Source organism: Rhinatrema bivittatum, chromosome 5, assembly GCF_901001135.1.
Source record: "Rhinatrema bivittatum chromosome 5, aRhiBiv1.1, whole genome shotgun sequence".
NCBI lineage: Eukaryota > Metazoa > Chordata > Amphibia > Gymnophiona > Rhinatrematidae > Rhinatrema > Rhinatrema bivittatum.
In genome coordinates this window covers 83982043-84001729 of record NC_042619.1, presented here as the reverse complement: position 1 = coordinate 84001729, position 19687 = coordinate 83982043, and the positions used below count along the sequence as shown (strand labels likewise).

At 43.6% G+C, this 19687-nt stretch overlaps 1 protein-coding gene across 2 annotated transcripts in view; it reads left to right on the top strand.

Moving 5' to 3' along the window:
- Positions 1-3373: 3373 nt before the first annotated feature.
- The window catches only part of ZDHHC20 (zinc finger DHHC-type containing 20), a 171937-nt gene continuing 155623 nt past the window's right edge, over positions 3374-19687 (top strand). Inside the window, exon 1 of one of the 2 annotated variants that reach the window (XM_029602531.1) lies at positions 3374-3600. In XM_029602531.1, the coding sequence (XP_029458391.1) occupies positions 3483-3600 (118 nt within the window). In that variant the 5' untranslated portion in view covers positions 3374-3482. Of the gene's footprint in view, positions 3601-3761; positions 3897-19687 lie in introns of those variants that run through there. The other variant, XM_029602532.1, reaches the window with a different exon arrangement.

The following is a 19687-nucleotide window of genomic DNA, read 5'->3' as shown; positions in this document are numbered from 1 at the left end:
AAGACATTGTTTAATGGAACACAGTCAACATGGATTTACCCAAGGGAAGTCTTGCCTAACAAATCTGCTTCATTTTTTTGAAGGGGTTAATAAACATGTGGATAAAGGTGAACCGGTAGGTGTAGTGTATTTGGATTTTCAGAAGGCATTTGACAAAGTCCCTCATGAAAGGCTTCTAAGAAAACTGAAAAGTCATGGGATAGGAGGCGATGTCCTTTCGTCGATTACAAACTGGTTAAAAGACAGGAAACAGAGAGTAGGATTAAATGGTCAATTTTCTCAGTGGAAAAGGGTAAACAGTGGAGTGCCTCAGGGATCTGTACTTGGACTGGTGCTTTTCAATATATATATAAATGATCTGGAAAGGAATACGACTAGTGAGGTTATCAAATTTGCGGATGATACAAAATTATTCAGAGTAGTTAAATCACAAGCGGATTGTGATACATTATAGGAGGACCTTGCAAGACTGGAAGATTGGGCATCCAAATGGCAGATGAAATTTAATGTGGACAAGTGCAAGGTGTTGCATATAGGGAAAAATAACCCTTGATGTAGTTACACGATGTTAGGTTCCATATTAGGAGTTACCACCCAAGAAAAACATCTAGGCATCATAGTGGATAATACTTAAAAATCATCTGCTCAGCGTGCTGCAGCAGTCAAAAAAGCAAACAGAATGTTAGGAATTATTAGGAAGGGAATGGTTAATAAAACGGAAAATGTCATAATGCCTCTATATCGCTCCATGGTGAGACCGCACCTTGAATACTGTGTACAATTCTGGTCGCCGCATCTCAAAAAAGATATAGTTGCGATGGAGAAATTACAGAGAAGGGCAACCAAAATGATAAAGGGGATGGAACAGCTCCCCTATGAGGAAAAGCTGAAGAGGTTAGGGCTGTTCAGTTTGGAGAAGAGATGGCTGAGGGGGGATATGATAGAGGTCTTTAAGATCATGAGAGGTCTTGAATGAGTAGATGTGAATTGGTTATTTACACTTTCGAATAATAGAAGGACTAGGGGGCATTCCATGAAGTTTGCAAGTAGCACATTTAAAACTAATCGGAGAAAATTCGTTTTCACTCAACGCACAATAAAGCTCTGGAATTTGTTGCCAGAGGATGTGGTTAGTACAGTTAGTGTAGCTGGGTTCAAAAAAGATTTGGATAAGTTCTTGGAGGAGAAGTCCATTAACGGCTATTAATCAAGTTTACTTAGGGAATAGCCACTGCTATTAATCGCATCAGTAGCATGGGATCTTCTTGGTGTTTGGGTAATTGCCAGGTTCTTGTGGCCTGGTTTGGCCTCTGTTGGAAACAGGATGCTGGGCTTGATGGACCCTTGGTCTGACCCAGCATGGCAATTTCTTATGTTCATAAACTTTATAATAATTGTAATCCTCATGGTAATGGAATAGAACAATGGCCTGGGAATCCTGACAGCCAATATTCTCATGGGAAGGAACTCTTAAGGTAAACGGAATGTTACCTTTCACAGTGCAGAAAAATGAATTTATTGACTTTAGGCTCTTGTGCAAGGGAGATTAGGAACTATTGGGAGATATAGAGTCATGGCTACCCATGTTATAATTATGATCTCCAGAGATAGGCATTTCCTATTGTTAATACCCTAGCAGCTTAAATTATTAACAGCAGAGCATTCACTGCCAGTGAATGACATCCATGTTCATTATTATTTACATTATTTGGCATCAGATATGTTTGGACTGGGCTCCAAAGAGCATTGAGCAACCCAGTTGTGCAAGAAAATAAACATAAATAGTTATATTTATTTTGTTCCTACTGCAAAAAATACAACACAGTATGCCAATTTTATAGCTGTATGCCAGCAAATTCTCTGATGCTAAGGGGTAGATCTTAAAAAAATACGCAATCGCGTACTTTTGTTCGTGCACCAGGGGTCGGCGCGCGCGCAAGGGGGTGCACATTTGTGCAACCTGCGCACGCCGAGCCCAGCGCGCACTGCCTGTTCCCTCCGAGGCCGCTCTGATTTCGGAGCGGCCTCGGAGGGAGCTTTCCTTCGCCCTCCCCCCACCTTCCCCTCCCTAACCCACCCCCCCGGCCCTATCTAAACCCCCCCTACCTTTGCGCGCGCCGGCCGGCAGCCCCGCTCCGTGTTCCGGTCCCGGGGGCTGGTCCGGAGGCCTCGACCATGCCCCCGGGCCGGCACCACGCCCCCAGGCCCTCCCCCAAAATGCCGCGGCACGCCCCCGAAACGCCCCCTCCCCGCCCCTTTTCCAAAGCCCCGGGACTTATGCGCGTCCCGGGGCTTTACGCGCGCCGGCGGCTTATGCAAAATAGGCGTGCCGGCGCAGGCCTTTTAAAATCCGCCCCAAGTGTATATCTTTAGTATTTACTTCCACATAGCAAAACAAACTTTATTGACAATTATCTTTCTTACCAGATGAAAATAATTTGTTGTTCCTTGAGTGATTAGTTACTATTATGATATTAGCCATAAATGTATTTAGCTCTTCTTTTCATTGGTAACATTCAGGTACTGCAGATATTTCTCTGTCCCCACAGGGCTCAGAATCTAAGAACCCTATTTACTAAGTATTTTCCCATAGCCAGAAAATGGGAGAAAATCTTTGTTAAATCGGCCCCTAAGTTTATACCTGAGGCAATAAGAGAATTAAGTGACTTGCTCAAAGTTACCGAAAGGGTTCTCAACTTGCTACTCTAACCCCTAGACTACTCCTCCACTCTTATTGATGACTGTTGAACAATTGGATTTATTCTTACTTTTTTTTCTTGCATGGAGGATTTCCACAAATAATTCTGGCCTCTCCACCTCTGACTTACAGGACCACCTCACCTCACTCACCACTGAAAATAAAAATATTGCCTAATGGATAATCTATATTTAATGAAAATAAACACCATTTGCCTAATAGAAATAGATATGTACGTTTTTATTTCTGTGCATACATTATCGACATAGCCATTACTCATAGATGTACAGATTTTGCATGAGCATCCAAATTAGTTAATTGTAATAGAACAAAAAACAGAAATAATAGTAGGTAGCTTCTTGTTGCTTTCACATGTCAACTTTTCTTACTCCTTCCAGACCCACTTCCTGACCAGTATTCACAGGTTACAAGGTTACCAAGGGCACTGCATCCCAGGGGCCTCCCCCACCCGGATCCCAAATTAAAGCCCACTTCTGTTTTTGTTACTTTCTCCCCCTGGTTCCTAGGGCTTTGTCGCGGACCTTTGCTGGATTAATATATTATTTTGTTTCATATAATCAATGTATGCAAAAATTATTTAAAAAAAACAAAAAAAAAAACCCCCCGTTGTGCCCCTCCCTATCCCTGGAACTTTGGTTAGCGGCTGCTTGACGCTTGTTGCCAGCCGCAAGATGGCCGCCGGCGGAGGAGGCGCTCCGCCCCTCGGGCTGCTGACAGCAGCTGAGTCTCGCCCGGTGGCTCCTCGGCTCGCACCGGAGTCATCATGGCGCCGTCGCACGTCCTCAGGTGCTGTCAGAGAGTGCTGGGCTGGATTCCAGTCTTCTTCATCGTGCTGGTTGTGTGTTGGTCCTACTACGCCTACGTGGTGCAGCTCTGCATCTGTAAGTAGCCGCGGACTGAGACCGGGAACGGCGGGCGTTGCCTCTGCCGGGGGACCGCCTGTTCGCGGAGAGGAAGGGCAGCAATGGCGGGGCTATGCCCTGATAAGATACTGCTGTGTGTGTCTCGCTCTCGCTCGCTGTCTGAGCGGGGGAAAGCCGAAGCTGGTGGGGACACGTCTGCTCCTCTCCGCCTAGGGAGCCTGCTTGCCCGAGCGCGGTAACGCCGGTCCCCCTCCACTTCTGGGGGTGGGGGGCCGGCCTCTTCCCCCAGGGCGCTTATGCCGGTTCCTTCTCAGGTTTGGTAGTTTATTTCTTAGGACACAGTGATGCTGGTCCTTTGCATTTTTTTCAGGCTGTTCCCTGGCGTGCAGTGATGCTGGTTCCCCCTTCATTTGTGGAAGCTGTTCCCCTGGGGTGGAGTGATGCTGGACTCCCTTCGCTTTGGGGACCGTTTCCCCGGTACAATAATACTGGGCTCCCTCTGTGCCTCCCGTACAATGATGCTGGATGCCCTTCACTTTGGGGGGGGGGGGGGCTGCCTTCCAGGGTGTTTTAAGGCTAGGCCTTCTTTTCTTTTGGGGAATTGTTCCCCAGGGTGCAAGTAAATGCTGGTACCCCCTTCCCTTCCAGGGATTCGGTACTGCTTGCACTGAGATTGTGAGGTTTGACAGATGTCAGCTTTTTCCCCCTGCCTGGGTTTGATGTCATAATAAGCCAGAGTAGCTCTAGAAAGCAATGCTTTGGGATTTGCTGCAGCATATCACAGACATTACACTTGGAAGTTGGCGAGACAAAGAATGAGCTTTACAAAATGTGCTCAACTTCCTGTATAACATCGAAGGAGGAAGTTGGGTCTGTTGGTTTCGTAGTTTGATTTTCAACATCACCATCTGTGAGGACTTTTATTGGTAAGGAATAGAGTGATAAGGGCCTTATCGGAAGAGCTGTGTCCTTATTTTGTAACAAGTTTTGAAAGTACAGTTGACCACAAAGCTGTGGGCTCCTTTATCCTCTTATGTATGAACAAGGGGAAATCCAGTCTTAAAATCCTAGCTAACAATAGAGAGATAAGGGTTTAAGATTTAAGCCTGTCAAGCTTGAGGCTGCTGTTATAGTATTTTAGCTATGGATACTTCTGATGTGTACACAGTGACCCGTTGTGAGGTTTGGTGTGTCAAGTATTGTAATAGTCATTGCATATTATACAGTAGTGGGAAAATTCTCTGCTCTGTATTCAGATGCTGAAGTTTTTGATGAGTATTGCTATCATAGTATGGAGAATTATGGGTTTGAGCCACCAAAAAATGATCCTTAAAAAAAATAATAATAATAATTTGATAATAGTAAACTGCTCTGGGATTCATGTTGTAGTGCAGTAATGGGATTTTCCTTGTTGTGCCTTGTTTAAACTGTAGCATTCTCCACAGTACTCGTTTGCTGTCCTTTTGGTCCAGATTAAATATAAGGTTTGTGCCATGTGCTGAGAATGTTTCCTTCTTGATGTTTTGGCTGAGATTGAAAACTCATACAATATGAGGAGGGTGAGGATTCCACTGAGGAGCACAAGTGTTACAAGCATGGCTAGAGGAGGAGAATTAAACCTCCTATTAAAAAAATAAATAAATAAAAATTTGTGCTCTAGCTGCTTCATGGGTGAAAACAGGTAGAAAAGATTGAGCAGAAGGTAGTTTGTCATATGAAGGTTTCTTTAAATTCATAGAATATTGCTTTTATCTGGTAAAACCATCATCATAATTGGCACTTGTTAGCAATTGCAGCAGAGGGGTCAGATATATTTATGGAGCCTGGATGACCCTCCCTCCCCTACGCATGGATCCCCCAGAATAGTGTTAAGGTGCGTTGGCAGGACAGTGTGAGGAAGCTGGCACTGCCTCTGCCCGTGCTGTACTTGATATGTGGAGAAATGTTAAGCATTAATGCTCTTACACAAACTAATAAGTAATACTGAAGTCCTCTGGTCAAGTTTAGCTCTGTGTGTCTTTGTGTGTCTTTCGTTCTCAAAACAAAGGACTACTGGAGATACCCTCTGTCCATCAAGCTCACTTAGGCAAGATTAGGGATTGAGCCTTTTCAGTGGCCAGCCCAACCCTATGGAACACCATGCCAGAACCATCAAGAATAATGACAGACATAAAAACATTTAAGAAGGCCTTAAAAACATGGCTGTTCCAACAAGAATTTGAAACAAATATCTAATGAGCAAGCATGCCAGAATAAAGCGTACAGTATGTCTTCACTAAATGCCATGTCATATTAAGAACTGGAATTGGCTCAAATAGAAGCACAGACGCTGATTGTTTTTGTTATGTTCCTTTTTGTTATATCAGCATTGCTGGTTTTAATTATGTATGTAAGTACTATATTTTGTAAACCACCATGACCACGGGAGCATGCAGTAAATAGAAATAATTTTAAATAAATAAACGGAGGACTTCGATTCCCACTGCTGTTAAGTCAGAATGTTTTGGGAGTACAGAGTTAATACATATATAAAAATCATGCTCATAAGTCAATAAAAATTGAATTTTTAAAATGTTATTTTGAATCATTACCACAGTGCTTTTAATTTATGGATCTTAGCATTTGTATTTATGAGTTTTGCTTTACAGTTTTCTTTAACTTGTTCTAGTTTTTCTAAGTCATGGCTATTTCCATCTTGGGTTTTATTATGGGTTGTGGGCCAGCAGCTATAATTGTATTAGTTATTTTTATATTTTACTGTGGTGCTTAGGGTGCTGATCATTTTTGTTATATTTTTGACTAATGTTTGTATCGCTGACTTTTTAAGTGTTTGAGTATGTTAAGATTTTACTACGATTATTTTATTATTGGATTTACAGGTCATGTTTATATTATTCTGTCATGGTCTTATATTATAAAATAGCTGTAATTTTACTATTGGGTTTTTATGTATGTCATGTATTTAATTTAGTTACAAGTTTTCAGAGCAATGGTATATGAGAATGATATAGTAAATCAATTAGCATGAAGATCCGGTGTGCTTTTCCTGAATCAGGCTGCTGATCGGGTGGCTGTAGCATTCCCATTTCCTGCCTGTCCAGTTAGGCTCCAGGCAGATTTAAAGAATCGCAAACTAAAAACTTCAAAAGTAGAATATGGAATTACAGTGTCTACTTCTGAAGTTTGGTACAGAGACTGGCATGGTTTCCTAACAAATATTAACTACAGAATATAAAAGACAGACATGACCAGTCCCAGTCCCACACACTGCACCAGTTTGGTCTATCACATTGTGCAAACCAAGTGCTCCATCCTTTCACCGTTCTTTGGCAGACTCTTTGGTGAGCACAACTCAGGGCTTGATTTACCAATATTTTTCTCTCATTCTGGGGTGATCCGAGAAACTATAGACTGGTGAGCCTAAAGTCAGTGCCAGGCAAAATGGTAGAAGCCATTCTTGAAAACAAAATCACTGGCCATATAGATAGACATGACTCAATGGAGAAGAGTCAACATGGATTTAGCAAAAGAAAGTGTTGTCTTATCAATCGTTGAAGATGTAAATAAACATGTAGATAAAGGGGAGCCAGTTGATAGTGTATTTGGACTTTCCGATGCCATTTGACAAAGTTTCTTCTGAGAGACTCTTCTGGAAATTAAAAAGTCATGGGCAGGAGGCAGTGTTCTACTGTGGACTGTAACTGGTTAAAAGGCCGGATACAGAGAGTAGGAATAAATGGGCATTTTTCCAAATGAAAAAAGGTCATTTGTGGAGTACCAAAGGGAACGAAGAGTGAGGTGATCAGATTTTGCAGATGGTACAAAATCATTCAAATTTTGTTAAAATGGCAGTGGATTGCGAGGAACTGCAGAAGAACCTTGTGAGACTAGGAGACTGAGCAACTGAATGGCAGACTAAATTTAATGTAGAACAGTGCAAAGTGATGCATCATGGGGAAAAAATAATCTCAACTATAGGTGCACACTGCTGGGTTCTGTATTGGAAGTTTCTACCCAGGAAAAGGATTTTGGAGTCACTGTGGGCATTATATTGAAATCCTCTGTTCAGCGTGTGGCAGCAGTCAAAAAAGCAAATAGAATATTAGAAATGATTTAAAAAAGGAATGAAGAATGAAACAAAATATCATAATCCTAAATGATGCAGCTTTTCGGGGGCGTGGCGCCAGCCCGGGGGCGTGGTCGAGGCCTCCGGACCAGCCCCCGGGTCGGGTGATGGCGCGCCAGCAGCCTGCTGGCGCGCGCAGATTTACGTCTGCTTTTAGCAGGCGTAAATCGTGCAACAGAGGTGGGGGGGGGTTAGATAGGGCTGGGGAGGTGGGGAAGGGAGGGGAAGGTGGGGAGAGGGCGAAGGAAAGTTCCCTCCGAGGCCGCTTCGAAATCGGAATTGGCCTCGGAGGGAACAGGCAGTGCGTGCTGGGCTCGGCGCGCGCAGGTTGCACAAATGTGCACCCCCTTGCGTGCGCCGACCCCGGATTTTATAAGATACGCGCGTATCTTATAAAATCCAGCGTACTTTTGTTCACACCTGCTGCACGAACAAAAGTACGCGCTCGCGCAATTTTATAAAATCCGGCCTTAGGTGTCTCCCTCTAGACCCCTGCAGTTGTGAGCCCTAAATCTGCCCAACAGGTGTCGCCGTGGTACAATGAGCGGGACTCCTTCTCCCCCAGGGACGGTGAATCACTGCCTCCAGAGGGTCCCTGGCTCCAACCTGGAAGGAACTGAAACCTGATTCTCCACATTGCAGTGCAACTGAGTAGCCAGGCCAGCTCCAGTTTTATTTCCTGGTGTCTCCATGAGTAAATAACCCTCATTTCCAAAATGCTGGTGCCACGCACAACATCCCTTGCCTTTTGATTTCTATACAGGTTGGGGGCGATTTTCAGTTGCCAGACTAGGTGCAAAGTCCAAGGACCTCACTGACAATTTTCAAAGGGAAACTTGTTCTTTTTGATTTAGCTGCTAAGGAGAGAGCAATTTTCAGTCGGGTCCTTTTGCCTGGGTAAATGCCTGGGAAACCTGCCCTCTCTGAGAATAAATTTCAAAGAGACTTCTGCAGGTAAAACTGCTTTTCCTGCAGCAGAAAACTTGCCCAGCTGATATGTACGTAAAATTATGCACAGCCTGTACGAAGCTAACTGTTAAGTGCACTGGGGAACGGTATTCTGGAGGCGGAGTTTGAAATTTAAAGAGTTCGCATGTAAATTTCCCCTAAAACTCAGAAAGTAGCAGGAAGAACTTTGTGTGGAAGTAGTTTTTGTAGGATACTTTTCAAAGCAAGCCTGCACACGTAAGTTTGCTTTGAAAATTGTTGTAACATAGGCACATAGCAGCCTACAAATGTATACGGGCTGTTATAAAATTACCCCTTTTAGATCTTTTTGTAGTTCCAGAAAAATGGTTTGAACAGACTGTAGTGGAAAAATAGTAGGAAAAGGGTGCAAAGTCAAGAAAATGCATCCAGTAAGACAAAAGTATCTGTGCTGCCCCTGGGTAATCCACTGCAAAAATGGGCTACGTAAACCCGTTATTTGGCACCGCATCCTCTTAAATGGATTAACGTGGGCCTGTCATAAACACCTTTAGATTTAGACTTAACACTGCGATCACTCATCAGCACAGTTCTTTCTACAGACAATTTAAAGTTTTAAATCATGTATGGTAGCTTTTGACATGGATATTAATATTTAAAGTCATAATAATGCAATATTAAATTAATGCATCTCGCCATCAACATATCCAACACAGCAGCTGTACCTCTTCTCCTTGTATATAATTTAGTCTCTGCTAAACTATCTTTATTTCCTCTGATCCCAGTTCAATAGTCCTTGTTAATTGTAACTGCTTTCTTCGACACGTTATTTCTGTTTTGATGTATTTATTACACCCCTGTTTATTTGTAAACCAGCATGATGTGATCATTTCATGAATGCCGGTATATAAAACCTTAAATAAATAAATAAATAAATAAATAATGCCTTTCTATCAAACCATGGTGCAACCTTACCTTGAGTATTGTGTGCAGTTCTAATCGCCCTGTCTCAAGAAAGACATAGCAGATCTAAAAAAGGTGCAGAGGAGGATGGCAAACATAATAAAGGGGATGGAACAGCTCTCCTATGATGATGGGCTATAAAGGATTGGACTCTACAGCTTGGAAAAGAGACTGCAGAGATAGAAGCGTATAAAATCATGCGTGGGGTGAAACAGGTATACCCTATCAAATAATACTAAAACAAGGGAACGCTCCATGAAACTAACAACCAGTAGATTCAAAACAGATCGTAGAAAGTACCTTTTTCACTCATTGCAATATCAAGCAATGGAATCTGTTGCCAAAGGACATGAGCAAGGGCACTAGCATAGTGGGGTTTGAAAGAGATTCTGTCAAGTTCCTGTAGGAAAAGTCCATAACACATTATTAGCCAGGTAGACCAAACAGAACTATTGCTATCCCTAGGAGTGAGTAACAGGAACTAAATCTACTTTATGGTATCTGCCAGGTACTTGTGACCTGGACTGGCCACTATCGGAGACAGGATGCTGGGCTCGATGAACCTTGGTCTGACCCAGCATGGCCAATAGTCTACCAGACTAATAATGGGGCTGGTGTAATAAAGTGCGCGGAAAAATGTCCGTCCAAACTGGGTGCCTGTTTTCCTAACGTGCGCTCGACCACCTCTCCTGGGCGCCAATGCAATAATCGAATAAGCTGCAGCACTAAAAAGAACGCGCTAGGGAAATTGTGTATCCCTAGCGCTCCATCGGGCGCCCAGGAGAAATGGCTGTGCATGGGTTAGGAAAACAGAGGCTCAGTGCAGACTTTCTGGAGAGACAGTGTGAGAGACTGAGCAGAGCGTGGGGAGAAGGTGAGAGAGGCTGGGCACAATGTGGAGACTCAGAGAGAAAGTGTGGGGGTAGGGGAACGAGACAGAGGCTTTTGCAGAGTGTAGACTAGAGAGACAAGAGACTGCAGCGTGAGAGGCTGGGCAGAGTGAGGGAGTGGGGAGGAGAGTGAAGCTGGGCACAAAGGCTGCACAGAGGGTGGAGGTAGGGGGAGACATAGAAACATGATAGCAGAAAAAGACTGTATAGCCCATCTAGCCTGCCTATCCACCCAGAGAGAGAGAGAGGATGGACAGCAATTAAATAGTAGTAGGGATAGAGAGAGACTGGGGAGAGTATAGAGAGAGACAGTGAAAGAGGCTGGGCAGAGAATGTGGGAGCTGGGGAGATAGGGGGAGAGAGAGGCTGGGCAGAGTGTAGGGGGGGAGAGCGAGAGGAAGGTTGGGCAGAGTGGTGGATGGGGAAGAGAGAAGGACAGAGAGGCTGGATAGAGTGTGGGGCGAGACAGACAAACTGGTGGAGATATTGGCCCTTTGATTGGGGGGGAGGGCCCGGGGACAATTTCTGCTCTCTTCAAAGGGTTTTACTGCTGTGTGTTCTGGTTTTGTAGCTATTTATGCATAAGCCAGGCCTAGCCTGTTATTATATGGAGCTGTATTGTGTCTGATTATATTTTCTCAAATAAGAGTGTATCCTGGGCTGGCAGGATACACTCTTTAATGTCTATTGCTGTGACAATAGACATTAAAGATGTTTCCCTTATGAAATAATGTATTACTGTTACATTATACTCATTATATTGGTATTACAGGTTCACTGTCACATGTGGAATGCATGGTAAACTACATTGTTATACAACTAAAACTCAAAAAGTGTGTTTGTGTGTGTATGCATGAGGAGAGGGGGGTAATTCTGAATATCTGCCCTGGGCACAGAAAAAGCTGGTCCTGGCTCTGAGTGGAATTTGATAATTTATGTGTGTAAATCTCTTATAAAATAGCAAACTTGTTCATACAATTTTACGCCTGGTAATAGACTAGTGCAAGTGAAATTGGACTTGTCTAATAGTTTGCAATTTTGGGATGAGAGGTCTGTGTGTAGGGATGGGGAGGGTTCAGGGTGAGCTGAAGAAGGTCTAGGTGACCTGGCAGATGTATTGGTGAAGTGGTGATTTCAAGTACCACATGCAAGTATTTTCTAAATGACGTACGCACATACTTTAAAATATATCTGCCTATACATATAAATCAGGGTTTTTACATGTATATATTTTTTTTTACATGTAAAATATATGTGCGTATGTTTAAAAAAATAGGTAAAGTAAGCACTTTCATTACATTGTCACCAAAAATTACCCCATCTCCCTGGAAGTTCGAGATCTAGGGGTCCTTTTAGACTGCGAATTCACACTGAAAAACTGGATTAAAAAAGTCATTAACGACGGTTACTTTAAACTACATATCCTTAAAAGATTAAAACCCCTTCTGTTCCCTAAAGACTTCAGAACCATTTTACAGGCACTGGTTTTATCTATACTAGACTACTGCAATTCTTTATTCTTAGGTCTCCCAACAAACACAACAAGACCAATGCAACTCCTGCAGAACTCAGCAGCCAGACTTCTGAAGGATCTAAACGATCAGATCATATAACCCCAATATTAAAGGACCTTCACTGGCTGCCTCTTAAATACAGGGCCCAACATAAACCTCTTACTCTAATTCATAAAACGCTATACAATGACAAAATCGAATGGCTAAAATCCTCCCTTCATTTCCATACTCCCTCAAGAAATACTAGATCAACAGGTACAGGAATGTTACCCATTCCTTCCCCTAAAATTGCCCATCTAAATGGTGTCAGAGATAGAGCCATTTCTATTGCTGGGCCCCAACCATGGAACTCTATACCAAAGGAACTACGATTGGAACCTGACATCAAATTATTTAAAAAGGGCATCAAAACCTGGCTTTTCAAACAAGCCTTCCAAGGACTATTAAATTAATGTTTTATGAATACTGGACATATATCAAGGTAATGTATACTTTTAAATTTATTATCTCTGCACTCACTATCCTGCCTCTCTAATAACTTAAACTTTATTAACAATTAGTTTACTCTGCTAATTAGTTAGTATTTTAGTCTAATTATATTATGAAACTATGTATTTACTTCCTTTTCCTTTTGGAAATGCAAATATTATTAAATGAATATTTGTTATCTACTGTAAACCGGTTTGATATGTGCGCATGAAAAATTCGGTATTTAACAAATTATAAATAAAAATAAAAATACTTTAACAGCAGAATTACATCTACATTTTAAAAAAAATAAATTGTAGGCATTTTAAGACATAAAACTTCCTCACTAAGAATCTTGTGAATGGTATAGCAGGAGCCTGATGCAAAAAGAAGAGAGATTATATTATATTATATTATATTATATGCCTATGGTATTTCCAATACTGGTTATCTGTAAACCGAAGCGATATGTACTAGTACATGATCTTCGGTATATAAAAGCCTTTAAATAAATAATAAATATATTGGTTAGGACCTTGAAGCACCAAAGTCCCTTGGATCAGATGCTTGAGAGGGGCAAGGTAATCTGTAATATAGTAATGACAGCACAAAAGGACCCAATGGTCCAATCAGTCTGCCCAGCAAACTTCTTATGGTAATATCTGCCGCACTGTGCAGTTTGCCCCCAAGTTTCTCTTAAGGGTAGCCCGTGCGGTTACCTCCAAGCCTTATGATCAGTGTATTAAGATTTACAATCAAAACCAAGCAGCTGTCAAACCCTTAAAAAAAATTACTGCTTGCAACATTTTTACTGGGTGGGGAGCCTACTTGAAAATTTAGACAATGCTGCATTACTTGCTTTGCTTTTGGACTTAGGTGTAGAAGCAGTCCTGTGCTTTTTCCCTTTTGTCTGCATATCAGTGTAAGGTTCATGGATCCTTGTTGCTGTGGGGAGGTTGGCTCAATCTTCTGGGAAGGCACTGTAGGTCCTCCCCGCCAGCTGGTGGGACTAGGCTGATTGAAGACTGGTCTGGAGCTTCACCTATATCAGCCCCTTTCCCCTTAGATTGAGCCCTTGGGTTCCGGGGGCCAGCAGGACTTGAGGAGTTGGTAATGACGCAAGTCCCGGTTGTGGCTAGGCTCATAGGAAAGTGGCAGACGATGATGGTCGAGGTCCAGGCTGAGGTCAGAGGCAGGAGGCCGGCGAGAATAGTCAAAGGAAGGCGACTGGCAAGGATAGTCAGGCAGCGGTCAGGTCTGGTAGTCAGTCCGAGGGCAGGCATGAAAGACACTGGAACAGATGAAGACGACGAGGCAGGCTGGACTTGGAACACAGGATCAGGAACTGATGCTCAGGAATGCAGGATGCATTGCCAAGACGTCAGTCTGCTGCATGGCTGGGATTTAAATACCCGGCCATGTGATGTCATCTGCCGGCATCTGTGGAAGCGGTTCCCGCTGCAGGGCCTTTAACACTAGGCGCATGCACCCTGGGAAGCCCCGAAGACATCACAGTGGCGGTGTCTGCGCCGCGAAGCAAGGTCAGGGGTCGGGAGCTTCAGGTGAGAGCGCCGGCTTGTGGAGGAAGCCTGTGAGCCGGCAAATGTAACAATTAGTACCCCAGATTGTAAAAGTGGAAACCTGTGTGTGTTGTCATCTGAATCCAATTCCCCTTTTCCCCCTTCCTCTTCCATCAAAGCAGAAAGTGATGTTGCAGTTGCATCTAAAGCAGGGGTCAGGAACCTTTTTGGCTGAGAGAGCCATAAACGCCACATATTTTAAAATGTAATTCCATGAGAGCCATACAATATGTTTAAAACTAAATACAAGTAAATGTGTGCATTTTATGTAAGATCACACTTTTAAAGTACAATAAGTCTCTGAAAATATTACACCAGGCCTTAAGACACCAATACATCTCCTATTAGGAAAACGGACCAAGTCAGGCTGCTATAGAGTCCTACACAGAAACTACACGCCAGCAGAAAACCTCACCTGAATCACGTGCTGTCCCTCACCTAACATAGAATAAAGAGACCAAAACGCATAACAAGAAGCATGCAGACAAAAACTGAATTGGAAACTGCAACAAGCCAGAGTCTCTGTATGCAGTGTAACAAAGGAAAAAAGAAACATCACACATCCTTATAAAACAAATCAAGAAATATAAAATCATCAGCAGTAAAACTGTACTAACAAAAAGAACATATTTCGAAACAGCTGATGAGTGGAATATCCAATAATTAAAAACTCATATAAAACATTTCCAGATACCAACAAAATATTTCAAAATAGCAGACACAAAGATCCAGTAATGAAAAATAATAAGGATACAAACATTTTTTTGCTCTGCATACCTGGGAACGTTTGATATCCAGGTGTCCTGAGATTGTTCTGAATTAGCAGGCGGTGGGGTGGTTTGCTTGGAACTTTCTCCTCTCTCAGTCACATACCAGCGCTCTCTCTCACACTGGCTCTCAATGACACACCTATACACACATGCTCTCAGTCACTCACATAATACAAATGTTTTTTCTCTCTCACTTATATAGGCTCTTAATTACACATTTACACACATGCTGTCTATCTTTTCACGCTTACACACACACAGGCTTTCAATCACATAAATACATGCTGTCTTTTTCTCTCACACACAGACTCTCATTCACATGCTTACAAACATGTCCTCTTTCTCTCATTTACACACAGGCTCTCAATCACATACTCACATGCTCCCTCACCTAAATCAGCTCTCAATCACACAGACACACATGGTCTCTCTCTCTCATTTAAACACAGGCTCTCAATCACATACTCACATGCTCCATCACCTAAACCAGCTGTCAATCAGACACAGACACACATGATCTCTCTCTTACTTATACACACAGGCTCTTAATCATACATACACATGATCTCTCTCACACACAAAGGATCTCAATCATACACACATACTCTTTCAAACAAACAGGTTTTCAATTACAAACTTACACATACAGGGTCCCAATGGTAAACTTACATTCATGCTCTCTCTCACAGGCAGGATCTCAATCACAGACATACTCTCTTTCACATATACAGGCTCTCAATCATTCACATACATGCAATCTCTCACTCACACACACAGGATCTCAAACACACATGCTTGCTCGCTCATTCACTCTCTCTCTCCCCCCCCCCCCCCGGGAACTCGCGGCAGCAGCAGCCACCTCCCAACGCTAACCTCCTTCATTTTCAGCCCTCGCGGAGGCGAAGGCGGAGTCCCATCGGCCGCGGTTGAAGATTTTCATTTTCCTCCGAGCCGCGCTGCAGTCACCGGCGTGCTCTCTTCTTCCCGCGCAGGCACCCGATGCTCTCCACTTCCTCTTCCGGGCCGCGGGAAGAAGAGAGCACCGGCGTGCTCTCTTCTTCCCGCGGCCCGGAAGAGGAAGTGGAGAGCATCGGGTGCCTGCGCGATGACTCCAGCGCTGGCACCCGGCTGACACCCGATGACTCCCGCGCAGGCACCCGGATGACTCCAGTCGGCGTGCTCTCTTCTCCTCCCCCCCCCCCCCCCGCGGCCCGGAAGAGGAAGTGGTGAGCATCTGGTGCCTGCGCGGAAGAAGAGACCACGCTAGTGTGGTCTCTTCTTCCCGCGCAGGCACCCGATGCTCTCCACTTCCTCTTCCGGGCCGCGGGGGGGGGGGGGGAGGAGAAGAGAGCACGCCGGTGCCGCTGACTCCAGCTGTCCTGCCGCGTTCCGCCCGGGCTGACAGCATTTTAAGCCCGGGCGGCGGAGGACCGGGGAGCAGCTGGGTCAGCGGGGAACCGCGAAGTATGGCGACACGTGTCTGCGAGCCAGATGCAGCCCTCAAAAGAGCCATATCTGGCTCGCGAGCCATGGGTTCCCGACCCCTGATCTAAAGCATCAATCTTCTGCTAAGGATAGTAGCCATCGCACCAAGCGGGTTACCCCCCCCCCCCCAAGCACCCTTTTCTTCATTTCTCTCCTCTAGCCTTTAGGGATCCATAGTGTTTATCCCATGCCCTTTGGAATTCTTTGACTGTTTTCATCTTCACCATCTCCTGTGCAAGGGTATTCCAGGGATTCATCACCCTCTCCGTGGAGAAATATTTCCTGATGTTGGTTCTGAGTCATGCTCCCTGGAATTTCATTTCATGACCCCTATCATTACTGTTTCCTTTCCAATGGAAAAGGTTTGAAATTTGTGCATCATTAAAACCTTTCAGGGATCAGAAGGTCTGTATCCTTTTTTCCCCCCCCATTTGTTTTATTATCTTAATATCCATAAATAGTCAAGCATTCAAACTATGACATGAATACAGCAAGAATCCTCATAATTTACAGATTTATACAGTTATCATCCCCCTACACACACAAACCCTTTTATCGCCTCCACTCTCTCATTATCCATTGTAAAATTATTACCATAACAGTTGCAGCAGTTAAATCAGTAAATAGGTGAGTCATTATGTGGTCTGTATCCTTTTTGAGCAAAGGATAGAGACAGAATGGAGGCACTGAGGAAAAGGTCATCCAAAATGGTGTGGGGTCTCCATCGGATGACTTATGAGAAGAGGCTGAAGGACCTAAATATATATACACTGGAAGAGAGGAGGTGCAGGGGAGATATGATAGGAGATCAGGGAATGTTAACTAGTTACCATACTGGTTAAAACACTATTTCTGCATCAATGGCTCACACTCTTTCTTTTATCGGAGGTCAAATTGCTATCTCAATTCTAATTTTTACCTTCTTACAGATACTCGAGTTTGACATCTCCCACTCCTGCCTTCCAATGATAAAATTTAAATCAAAATAAATGTCTTTCCCTTCTTAGACAATTAACCCCTAATGTCGTCCTCTAAATTATAAATTGGGCAGGGAACCAATATAACTTATGTGAAATGACTCTAAATCCCCACACCTCTTAATGTAAACGATTATCTGCGCATTCCTAATTGACCATCATAATAGGCGTCATTGTGTGGCAATCCATGCCTGTTCAATCACTCTGCCTTATGCATAATCATTGGTCAGTCCATAGTACATTTTTTAAAGAATTTTTTAGTGCTTAAGTGCTCCATGTGTTTAAAATACTTAAAATGTTCACTGTGCTGTTAGCAACTTTAACCAAACTTTTAATTCTTCTTAGTACTTAGCTTTTAGTTGAAATTATTACAACTCTTGCCCGAGTTTCTCCAATCAGATAGTCCAGCAATGTGACCGATACCGCATTGCTATGTCTGTGCCCAACGCTGTACAGGTTTCGGACGATGTCGTCCTTCCTCAAGGGCAAAATTCCTCAAGGGCAAATTCCTCAAGGGCAAAATTCATGGCTCTCAGCGTTTTTCCGTACTGAAGTATGGAAAAACGCTGAGAGCCATCATGATGCAGTAATGAATTTTGCCCTTGAGGAAGGACGACATCGTCCGAAACCTGTACAGCGTTGGGCACAGACATAGCAATGCGGTATCGGTCACATTGCTGGACTATCTGATTGGAGAAACTCGGGCAAGAGTTGTAATAATTTCAACTAAAAGCTAAGTACTAAGAAGAATTAAAAGTTTGGTTAAAGTTGCTAACAGCACAGTGAACATTTTAAGTATTTTAAACACATGGAGCACTTAAGCACTAAAAAATTCTTAAAAAAATGTACTATGGACTGACCAATGATTATGCATAAGGCAGAGTGATTGAACAGGCATGGATTGCCACACAATGACGCCTATTATGATGGTCAATTAGGAATGCGCAGATAATCGTTTCCCTTCTTAGAGCCAGTATGGAAAAGCTGGAAATTTTTGTACAAATTTAAAAAGAAACTGTTGTTCGAAATATTCTTTTTGAATTAACAATGAAAGAATTTTTAAAGTACCGTATTAATGAATCAATATTCAAGAGCCTTCGAGAGGGATGTTGTTGATTATGTAACCCGGGCATCTTCTCGGGTTACCAGTAAGTCCTGGGTGTGTAGTATCAGTCCTCTAGTTAGAGTAGGATGGTTAATGGGGAGGTTCCATTCACATGCAGACCCTCCTCCTGTGGAGTCTGGAATGGCCTCCCACTTGTAATAGTATAAAACAGCTCCCCAGCTCGGGAGGCAGGCCTTTTTGGTTAGCACAAAGTACAGAGGTAGAGAGGAGTTTAGTTTTGGTTATTTCACAGAGAAGCCAAGCAAGCCCTGTTCGGTGGTCCTGGCCAGGGTCGGGAGGGTTTCTGACGAGCCAGTACACAACCTGTCTGGTGGGAAATGTTGTCTGAGTGCAGTTTTTTGGACTTTAACCTTTTTAAGAAGTAGGGGCCTTACCGGAGCCTGTACTCCATCTGGGCTCAAGGATTGAGGAATCCCGGGTCTGGGGCTGTGCAGGTTAGGGAAAACCTGACCCTTCCCCCCCCCCCCTCTTTATTTTCAGTGAGGTTGGGGGTGTCAGTAACCTGCTGTAAGGAGAGCCTTAGTTTAAGAAGATTAAGTTCACCATCCCAGGAAGAAGTTTTGACTGCCCTTCCTACCTGACTGGAACCCAGAAAGTCTTGCTTCAGGGGATCCCTCCCATCAGGGATTTGACTAAAAGCACAAAGGACTGCAGAAGAATAAAGGTTTGAATCGCCTAAGAGTGAAGTAAGGGCAAAGCCAAACATTCAAAAGGTCACCCGTCCGGTGATTCTTCCGATTTTGCGGAGAGCAAGCGTTGTATCTCTCTGTGCAGAGACAGTAACTTTGTATCCTTGTCAGTTGGAGCGGGTGGTTCTGCCCATACATAGGATGCCCTGACCACCTGAGGACCCTATTTTTCTGAGCCCTGGAGGGTAGGATCTCCCCAAGTCTGGCACTGGACATTCCTGCACAGATCGAGAGAGAAATTATAACCAGACATTATACGGTGCTGCTGTGCATCAAGAGTTGTGCTGTTTTCCTAATTGTCAACAGTAAAGAATTCATTTTGGACACTGACACCGTGACTCCAGTCTTTATTTGGATTCCCAGCCAACACAGTAACGTTAATTATTGCATCACCAAAGGAAGTCATGAAGAGAGAATTAGCCACCCCACACTGGGAACCGAGAGGACGCCTTTCATCCCCAAGTCTCTCAAACCTACATCTTGGGAAGGATTCCTGCCCCAAAGAGTCCAAATAAGTTTATGGCCTCACCCCTGCTAGGATTGCACACCGGGGTGGGGTTATATATATATTCTGCCTCTTATCTGGCTGG